The 10,475-nt window shown below is 62.4% G+C and overlaps 1 protein-coding gene across 1 annotated transcript; it reads right to left on the bottom strand.

The window, feature by feature from the left end:
* Positions 1-13: 13 nt before the first annotated feature.
* On the bottom strand, positions 14-8,202 carry DTX4 (deltex E3 ubiquitin ligase 4). The gene is made up of 9 exons (XM_030240543.2): positions 7,977-8,202; positions 4,954-5,671; positions 4,061-4,122; positions 3,760-3,921; positions 3,589-3,650; positions 3,199-3,351; positions 2,310-2,471; positions 1,945-2,034; positions 14-1,688 (listed from the first exon to the last, which is right to left on the bottom strand). The coding sequence occupies exons 1-9, from the start codon at positions 8,185-8,187 to the stop codon at positions 1,455-1,457; spliced, it is 1,854 nt and encodes a 617-aa protein (XP_030096403.2). The 5' UTR covers positions 8,188-8,202; the 3' UTR covers positions 14-1,454.
* Between the last annotated feature and the right edge of the window lie 2,273 nt (positions 8,203-10,475).

Below are 10,475 nucleotides of genomic sequence, written 5' to 3'. Positions count from 1 at the left end.
ACAGAAGACAACGGAGAGGCCAGGCCGTGCAGGGACCACCAGAGTCCCCTGCCATCCGCTTTATTGACCCCCAGCCCCTCCACGGGGTGGCCGCGGGGGTGATGGACCCTCCAGGCCATGGAGAGGAGAAACAGCAACGACAACAGAACGATGCACAGCAGGATGGACCCCGCTCCCACCAGCACAGAGGGCCAGGGAACCCCCAGCACCCAGCACAGGTGGCTCTGAGAGGCCCCGTGAACCCCTGTTTTGGGATGGAAGGGACCCCACAGACTCTCTCATTCCTAACCCCTGCCCTGGGCAGGGACACCTTCCACCTGGGCTCTCCAAGGCCCAGTCACCCCAGGGACTGGGGACCCCCAGAGCCTTGGAACACACTTCCCCTACCCCCATCACCCACACTCTCCTACCCACACCACCCTCCTGGCCCAGCCCCTGCCAACCCCTCACCAAGCACCTTCCCCTGCAGACCTCCCCAAGGCCTCTCCGGGGGCAGGAAGGGGGACACTTCTTACCCCACGGGCACCTGGCCCCATGGGGACCCACAAGTGACAGCCCTCCCGTGGGGCAGAGCCCTGTCGGGGTGGGGGGCCCCACAGCCCCTGTCCCAACCCCAAGCACCACTGTGCCCAGCTCCAGCTCGGCTGCAGCACCACGTTCTCCCAGGCTGCCCCCCCAGATGCCCCCCCTATATGTACATATATACGACAAAACCCCAAAACACGAGGTATATAGAAATTCCAACGTGGGGACGCCCCCATACGAACAGTTCAAGGAACCCACTGTGGGGGGTGGGATGTCACTGTCCCCCCCACACACTTCCTACCACCCACCAGCCCCTCCCTGGCATGCAGAGGCAGGGGCAGCCCAGACACAGGGACCCTGCAGGGCACAGCTCAGACACAGCCAAGAGGAGCAGGGGGCAGGGCTGGGGGAGCTGAGGCAGCCCAGGCCCCCCAACCTCCACAGACACAGGAGACCAGCGGGGAGGTACCGGACAGAACGAACGGACAAACAAACGTCAGAGGGACGAGGCAGAGCAAGGGGGACTCCTGTGGCCCCAGCTCCCACCCCAAGCCAGGTCCCAGCCCCAGGTGGGTGGCAGGGGCGTTGGGTCAGGCTGGGACTGGCACGGATGAGGAGACAGAGGGGAGCCTGGCACCCCCCAAGCCCTCAGCACAGTGACAGTGAGGACAGAACACCATCCAGAGGGGTGGCCGAGCCGGCCTGAAGCCCCACAGCTGTGTATGGGGATGTTCCCGCCCTGCAGGAGTGAAGGGGATGGCCAAAAGGACCTTCTCCCACATTCCCAGCCAGCCTGGGGCACTGTGGCTGCCACTGGGAGCAGGGGGCTCCAGGTGTGCCCTGAAAAGCCCCCAGGCAGGTATCTCCAGCAGCTTTATCCTGGTGGGTGCCGGCACAGGCAACCCTTTCCTTGCCTCCTCGCCACGGTCTCAGTCCTTGTCCTGTGCCAGGCTCTCCTCGGTGATGCCCTGGGCTGCCAGCTCAGCCAGGACATTGTCCAGGTAGTTGATGTCGGGGTAGCCGTGGCCAGTGAGGTTGGAGCCGAACTCTGTCTTGTGGTGGATCTCGTTCCAGATCACCGTGTCCGACTCTCCCGTGGTGCTGGAGGTCCCAATGGCGAAGATCAGTCGCCGGTCCCAGGCCACCAGCAGCAACTTCAGTACCTGTGGAAGCCAGGAATAGGGCAGGCAGCAAAGCAGGCACGGCAATGTGGGCAGCCCACAGGCAAAGCCTCCTGGAGCATCCCAGCACAGCCTCCTGCCCAGCCAGAACAGAGGGACCGTGCTGCCAAGCCTGCAGGGGAAGGTCACAGGGCTCCTGCAGAGCCTACTGGATGGGCTGTGGGCTAAACCTCCACCCACATTCCCCTGCCTAAGCCATGTTTGCTTTTCCCACCCGGGCATGCCTCGGCCAGCTCACCTTCCTGCCCTTCTCGCTGTCTGGCAGGTAGCAGTGCCGGGGGAAGCCACGGGCCGTGAAGCTCTTCCCAGGGTTTGGATGCTCTGGTCCCTGCGATGTGGAGGGGAAAAGAAAACCCCTCTGGAGCTCAAAAGCAACCTCTAAGCACAGGGCAACTCCCCAAGTTTTGGTGGGCACTGATGGCCACCATACCCCTGACACCAAGGAGACAGGGACAGCACTTTCATGCAGATACACCCCAGACTTCCCACAACATCCTTATGGACAAGCAGCTCCTGAGCCAAGGCACGAGCTGCAGCAGGGCCTGGGGGTGATACAGCTGTGAAAGGGCCGCCAGCCCCCCCAGGTGGTCCCCCCAGACCCACCTGCACCCCCGGGGGAATGTTGTAGATGATGCGGATGGTTTTGCAGTCGGCGTGGCCGGGCAGCGCGTGGGGGATGATGTGATATTCCATCTTCCCGGGAGGCTGCGTCCCCGTCTTCACCCCATAGATGGTTTTGCAGGTGGGACACTGCAGACTCCCATCCTGAGAGCGAGAAAAGGGGGACATGGTGAAACCAGTATCTCCAGCACTGAGCCACGCCAGGCACCGAGTCCCTGAGCAGCACTGAATGTTGCTTTAATTGGGAAAACGTAATTTCAAAACTCTCAGGAACCTGGGATAGGGCTGGGAGAATACACTATCCAACTTCAACCAAAACCAGACACCCTCCTTTGTCCCTCTTTCCCCAGCAGCCCTGGGGGCTGGCGGCGACCCTCCCCTGCCCGTGTGTGAGGTCTGTATTTCTCTTCCCCATCAGTTTTCCAGTCCTCATTGCTTTCCCTAGCTCTGAATTGGTGCTTTGTTTTTTCAAAAAGGGAAATATAAAAATATTGAAAATCTCCAAACAATGCATTTTCCAGGGAATGTCAAGCACGAGGGGTGTTTACAAAAGCCCTCCCGTGGCTGGAGAAGCACCGCCTGGCACCAAATTCCAGGTAGCTCTGCTCAAACATGAAGGGATCAAAGTCCACTCTGGCAAGGAAAACAAGCACAAAAATCTGGGCATAGTGGGGGGAAACACACCCACACAACCCCAAATTCTGATTTCGCAGTCCCCAAGTGCTTGCTGCCAATAAAAATTAAACTCTGAGTCAGGGTGGGAGCTCAGGAGTCCTCCAGGGCAGCCAGGCTGGAGCTCTGTCCCACGGAGAGCTCATGGAGCTCTGCAGAGGTGGCTGAGCTGGGGGTCCCCGGGGCTGCAGGCTCTCACCTTGTTGCCGTTGTTGTACATGGCCACCAGGCAGTGGAGGTGGAAGACATGGCTGCACTTGACCAGCTTCCCCACGAGGTCAGGCTTGACGGCCGGCTGGGGCCCCTTGTAGCCAGAGGGGGCAGAGAGGCGCTCCATGCAGATGGTGCAGTCCTGTGCCAGAGGGGAGGACAGGGATCAGAGGGATCCACTGATGGACTGCTCTGCTCTCACCCAGGGACCAGCACCCAGCCCTGGGCCAGGCTGTCACCCTGCAGGGACTGTGCATGCAGCACACAGCCCCTCTCTGGGGACAGGGCAGAGCCATACAGGGTGACATTGCGTGTGTCCCCAGCCCCTCATCCCAGGGCAAAGCCCCTGGCACACCCGGCACAGCCCTGCTGCTCGCACCTCATCTGGAGGATGCCGCACCTTCTGCAGGTATTTCTTCAGCACCTCCTCTGGGGTTTTACCTGCAGGAGAGCGAGGGTCAAAGGATGGAAGAAACCCACTGCTAGGGGCAGCAGAAGGGATGGGGGGCACAGGGAAAACAGGAAGGGCAGGAGGGACAGTCTCTCTTACCCTTCTTGGCCTGTTTCTTGGTGGTCTTGCGGCAGGAGTGGGAGATGCCAGGGATGGACTGGATCTCGCTCTTGCTGACGGGCGGGGGGTGCAGCACCAGCTTGGGGGGCCGGGTCAGGCACACGGGCAGCCCGGCAGCGCTCATGAGGATCCCTGTGATCCCTGAGCAAGGAGGGAACAAATGGCACAGAGGAAAACCAGCAACAGCCTGAAACCCAGATGTTCCCCAAAACCTGCCCCACAGGGGCTGTTTGTCCCCTCACCCTGGGGGAAGCAGCACCCACTGGGGCCACATCCTCACCTGCCAGTGCTGGGTTGACGGGGCTGGAGCCAGTGAGGTTCTTCACAGGGACAGTGGGGACTCTGAGGGGAGCCAGCACAGACCACGTCAGGACAGGCAGGAGGCACCCACATCCCCACAGGGCCCAGGGGCCACTCAACAGTTGCCTGAGCAACTGCACAGGCCCTGGCTGGAAAAAAGAGAATCCCCCGACGGGGCAACGTGCCCCTCCCTGCCCCACCACCGCCTTTTCTCTGGCGCTTTAGAAACCCTGACTGCATCTCCATTCATGGCCCCTTTTTGTCACAGCTCCCCGGGCCAGTCTGTTGTTTCTTTTCCTCTTTTCTCCTACAGCCACGTCACTGCCACAGCTCTTTCCCCCTCCCCTTGGGGCTCTCTTCCATGGGAAAGTTTCCCGGCAGGTCAAGAGCAGAGGGAAGGGGGAGGATGGAAAGAGAGAGGAAAGGGGCCAGGCTGTGACAGAAGGCTGACGGCAGAGCCAGACAAAGGGGAGAAACGGGCCCCATTAAATGTCCACCCCATCACAAAAAAATGTCTTTGGAGGGTGGGGGTCTGGAGGGACCCCTTCTCATGGGGTCTGAATGGCTTTTCTTTGGGCCTTTCGCAGTCCCCCACTCAACCCCTGACTCCAAGAGAAAGAGCAGCCTCAGCCTCTTCATTGAGATGCAGGAGCCATCCCATCCCTGCTCCGGTCCCCAGGCACCTGCGGGGAAGGCGAGGGGCCCAGCAGAACCCACTACCCTCCACCGGAGGCTGGGCACCACCGAGGTGTCTCCCACCACGCTCAGGGGTGACAGACCCCTGCAGTGAGGGCTGAAGCCCCTGCAGTGTCCTGGGGAGAGGGAAAAGTCTGTGCCATCCCTTTCTCCAGCCAGACAGCCCGCGGGACTCACCCGGAGGCGATGAGCACGCGGGACTGGGCAATGGCCAGGCGCTGCAGGTGGCTGCGGTTCAGGGTGCCGAGGCTGGGCCGGGAGCCTTTGCCGCTGCCCACGCCGGGAGGGCTGCCGGAGGCGCCGGCCGAGCTCAGGGCGGGCGTGCTGGCCGCCTGCCGCCGGCCCCCCTGCGCCGCCAGCGGCTTCAGCGAGCCGCGCCCCGCGGCCACGCCGTCCGGCGCCTTCGGCCCCGCCGCGGGCAGCGGGGGCTTGGGGGCGGCCGGCGGCGCGGGGGCGGCTTTTCGGGGCTGCAGGGTGGAGGTGCCGGGGCCGGCGGCGGCGGCTTTGACGCTCATGACCAGGAGGCACTGGGGACACGTGCAGGCGGGCACCGGCGGGGCCGCCGCCGCCCCGGGGCTGGCCGGCCACGACTGCGACTTGGGCAGGGTGCCCGACACCAGCGGGTAGACCATGTCGAGGCGGCGGCGGACGCGGCGCTTGCGCTGGGTCTGCCGGTTGATCTGGCCCATGGTGGCGAAGTCGATGACGTAGCAGAAGCCGATGGCGCTCAGGTCCACCCAGGGGTGCTGCTTCTCGTAGGCGCGCTGGATGGTGATGCCCACGTCCATGTCGTAGGGCGTCCAGGTGCCGCTGTCATTCTCCCACTCCCAGACGACTCCCTTGCCCGGCGCCGAGGACGGGTCGTAGTAACTGCGCCGGACGGGCCGGATGGTGCCTGAGGGAGGGCGACAGATGCCATCAGACCCTGGCGCCAGCACCCACCCGTGGGCAGGCAGCGAAACCACCCCGACCTGCCCGGCCGGTGCCACTCCACCGGGGGACAGCACGGCTTTCCGGCTCTGCTGCTGTCCCCGCCCTGCCAGGAGACCGCTGTGCCTCAGTTTCCCTAGAGTGCAGGGAGCGTCACAGCCTGGGGGTGCACCCCCAGTGCAACTGGGCTGAAGGGAAGGGCAGATTTCACTCCCACTGGCCCACAGGCCAAGTACGGAGCCACTAAGCCGTGATGGGGAAACACAGAACCACAAGCTTGGCTGCCCCAGCCTGCTCCCCGGGACCTGATGAAACCAGGCAGTAGGGCACCCGAGCGCTGCAGTGCCTGTCTCCCTCCTAGCTCTGGGCTGGAACAGGTGAATAAAAGATTTAAAGGGCAGCTCCGAGCCCCAAGCAGCGACGCGCACAGGTCCTCACACACATAGGGGAGTGGGGCTCCTGCCAGCCCCACCATCTGCAGCTGCCAAACCGGCCCCGATGAAAACCCCAACTGTGGCAACTGATTTTCCTCACAGGGAAAATCCCTGTGAGGCCAAACTAAGGAGTTTGAGCAGGGCCCTGTGCCCAACTCCCGCTGCCCCATCAGCAAACATTAGGAGCGGGATGAGAGCACAAAGCACCAAGGCTTTGCGCCTTGCATCCTTATTTTGGCTAGGCGTTTCCTTTCCCACCACTCCTAATCAACAGGAATACATTCGAAGCATGGACACAAATTTTGGGAATTCCTACAATGAGGAGAAAGGTTTCCTCTTTGGGATATCTCACAGCAGGGCAGGGCTGGGTGTGCATGGTGCTGGGGTCCCATCCTGAATGTGTCACTAATGCCCAGAAGTGTCTGGTAACAGGTGGGACAAGCACCACTGCCTCCAGGTCCTTCTGCAGATCCCCATGGCTCAGCCCAGCGTGAGGAACAAGAAAGCACTCAAAGAGAAGCAATAACAAGTCTGCTGCTTCGGCTTTTCCCCACGTGTCCTGCAAAGCCTCCAAGAATTTCAGTCCCTTCTCACCCCCACCTCTCCGCGGAGAACAGCCGCCACCGCAGGTCCCGCAAGGACACGAGTGGGATAAGAAGGAAAAGGTGTTTATCAGCACCCTGTTAAAGGGGCACGGGGTGCAGCTACACCCCAGCCAAGCCAAGCCACGCCACCCGCCCTGTCCTGCCAAGGGGCACCCGGGGCAGAAAAGCCGAGGGGAGCGGGGCAGTGATTTATCCTAATCTGGCGGCGGCATGCGGCATCTGGCGGTCCCCAGGCAGCAGTGTGGGAATGCTGTGTGTTCCCCCAGCCCCTTGCCGCCAGCCGGCCTCCCATTCAACAGGGGAAGAAAGGGAACAATAGCTATTCAGGGCCTGCCAGGGTCACGACCCCCCCAAATCAGAGCTGTTTAATGACCCAAAATACCAACATCCCCAGCAACCCAGGGAGAGACAGAACAATCTCCCTTTCAGTCCTCCACCCTGGGCAACAATAGCCCTCAGAAGCTGGCCCCCAGCCACCCTGCTTGCAGAGGTCCCTTGTCCCCACACCCACTGGCAGGGGAGGGTCGCCGCCAGCCCCCAGGGCTGCTGGGGAAAGAGGGACAAAGGAGGGTGTCTGGCGCTCTGCTGCACCCCGGAACAAAGCACACTGGACATCACGGGGGTGTTGGGGATCACAACCCCCCCATGCTAATGCCCTGCCATAGGTCCTTGCGCCCCACATCCCAGACAACCCCAGGAGGTGGCGGACAGACAGCCCCATCACGCTGGGGACCCACCCACCTGCCCGTGCCCTCCCTGAGCATCCCTCCACCTGCTTGTGTTCCTGCCCTGGGGCTGCCATCCCCCGGGCAGGATCTGTCACCCAAGTGCCATTCAGCTCTAGGTCGATGGCGGCTCAGATCTAGCACAGAGGGAGCCGGGCACGGCCCTGGAAGGGTGTGCAGGAGATGAGCTCTCCTGAAAGGAGAAGGATGGGGTGGGTGCAACAGGGCCCGGGGCGCTGCAGCAGCGAGGGGGGCAGGCAGCACGACCCCGGGGGGCACCGGGGATGCGTGGGCAGGATGGGCAGCGAGGGCAGGGCGAGGACCTGGGGATCAGGTGGGAGGACATGGGCGAGCTGGCATCGCGGCGGGATCGGGCACGGCGGGGCCGCAGCCCCGGAGCGGGGGACACCGGGACGCCCCTCCCGCCCGCCCGGCCGGCCGTGCCGCCGCGCGGTACCGCTGCGGGCGGGAGCGCCGAGCACGGCCGGGCCGCGGGGCCGACTCACCGGTGTCCTGGCGGAACTGGTGCATGGACTGCAGGTCGATGATGTAGGGCGCCAGGCGGCTGTCGGCCTGGCCCAGCACCACGCTGCCGCCCGCCCGCGGCCCGGCGCGGGCCACCGCCTCGATGTGGTGGCTGACGGCCGGGCTGTATGGCCGCCAGCGCCCGTGCTCGTTCAGCCATTCCCACACCACCACGGCCGAGGCCAGCAGCATGGCTCCGCCGCCCCGGCCGCGGCCCCGGCTGGCTGCGCCGCTGCCGCCCGCCCCGGCGGCTCTCGCATGCTCGGCGCGGCGCAGGGCTCTGCCCGCCCCCGCCCGGGGCCGGAGCCGCGCACGGCCGGGCCGCCCCTCGCCCTGCGCGCACCCGCGGCGCCGCTCCCGGCCCGCTCCGCCCGGCCCCGCCCGCACCGAGCGCCCCGGGCCGGGGGCGGCACCGCGCGACGTCACCGCGCCCCGCCCCGGTGGCACCGAGGGACCCGCTGGGGGCGAGGGACCCATCCCGCGTCTGTCCCCGCAGCCCCATCCTGCACCCCGGCACCTCCTGCTGTCCCTGTATCCCTGTCCTGCATCCCGGGTCCCCACTGTCCCTGTACCCCCACCCTGTTCCACTGGGAACCCTCCCACTGTCCCCGTACCCCCACGCTGCAGTCCCCCCGTACCCCTAACCAGGTGTGCAGCCCGGGGAGCACCTGGTGTGCAGAAGGATGGTGCCCATCCTTGTGGGGACCCCCCAGTCGCTGCCTGCCAGCAAGAGTCAGGGTTTTGGTGGGTCACAGAAACTGCTCCATGTGCTGTGTCATAGAAATGCGGTCCAAGAGCTTCTTCAGGAAGTGGCCCCCTGAGCTGCTCTTGCCAGTGACCCATGACACACAAAAATTGTTTCAAAGCCCAAAACTGCCTCGTGTCTGAGGGGCACGTGGGCTGTAATCCCAGCTCCTGCACCCCAGCTCTCCCAGCTGCCTGGCTGCCCCTGCTGTGACATGCACACCCCTGTGCAACCCTCAGACTGGAGCAGCCAGTGCTGGCCCTTCCCTGAGGCCAGAAAAACATTCCTGAGCTTGCACTTCCAAGGAGCCCCATAAGCAGCTTCCCAGAACAGCCCTGAATGGCAGGATATTGATGACAGACTGGTCTCACCTCTTTTTGTGTTCCTGTGCTCAGACACACCTAACGCTCATTTCCTTGTATATGAAACACCTGGACTTTCCTGATTCGGGAGAAATGTACAAATTGCTCCTGTGCCCCAGGTTTGGCAGTGCAGGAAATCCCCCAGTCCATGGTCCACCTCAGCTTGGAGGCAACTCATGCCCAGGCAGGTGGTAAAGCTCCTCTCCGGACAAACCTGTTTTCCAGGCACTGCCCATCCTGCTGAGTGTCTGCCGGTGGCATTTGTGGTGAGAAACCATTAGACAAGATCCAAAAGAGAGGCAAAAACGAAGGGAAGAAAAAGGGGAACAGGTGGGGACTGACTGCGGTGATGCCAGCTGGCGGACGCTGTGGTGAGAGAGGATGAGGTGAACCACAAAAGTTCTTCTTTTTCCAGCTCACACTTGGATATACACATGGGGCTACGCCCGAGGCACATTTTCCTGCAAGAAGGGAGGTCTCCTGGCCCTTCCCAGGAAAGCAGCCACAGAGAGCCACTCCTTTGGGTTTTCACCTGTTCCTTTGAGGCAGACAAGTGCAGCCAAGGCTACGACGGGGGAAACCCGGGAAAATCCTTTCCACTGACTCAGACAGGAGGAAAAGGCTTTCCTGCTATTAAAAAAGGAAAGTGTTGGTGAATATCCACCCACCTCAGCTCCAGCTCAGGATCAAGAAGTCAGAAGCCAGCACTGCAACACTGGTGTGGGACCATGGGTGAAGCAGTGGGACCAGCCCAGTGAAATCCCACCGGTCTCCGGGCAAGGAGCAAATCCATTCTCACCCAGCACCAAGGGCTGAGGTCAGGGAGCAGCCTCTGCCAGCTCAAAACCTTTCCAACCCCACAAAGCGTGCCCAGCCACACATTAAGCCGTAAAAACATTTATTATTTTGAAATTAAACACGTCCATGAGTTGCTTTTGGTGGCTCCACCCCTGCTGCAATTTGGGAGTGCACCTCTCCCTCCCTCCCCCCCACCCCAGTTCCCTGTTCCCACCTGCACTACAAATCCCTTTTCTCTTCCCAAAGCACAAAGCTGGATGGTTTTGGTGGGTTCTCAGTTTGCAGGAGGCCATTGCAGGGGTCCTCAGCAGCATTAAGCACACAGGTACAACTGTCCTGCCCTCAAACTCCTAATTTCTGATTCTAAAACGAACAGCTTCATTTGCCTTCAGCCACTCGGATCAACTTCACTTCAATCCATGGCAGAGCAAATCCAAGGCCCTCCTGGCACCACGGGAGCTCAGCTGTCCAGCGCCCTTGTCCTCGCCAAATCACTTCACTGGTGATTCCCTTAGGGCTGCAGCTAAAAAATAGCATTAAATCCCAGCCAGCTCAGACGTCACCGCCTCTGCACG

Source organism: Serinus canaria, chromosome 5 (assembly GCF_022539315.1).
Source record: "Serinus canaria isolate serCan28SL12 chromosome 5, serCan2020, whole genome shotgun sequence".
Taxonomy (NCBI): Eukaryota; Metazoa; Chordata; class Aves; order Passeriformes; family Fringillidae; genus Serinus; species Serinus canaria.
This window is presented reverse-complemented; position numbering and strand designations above follow the sequence as displayed.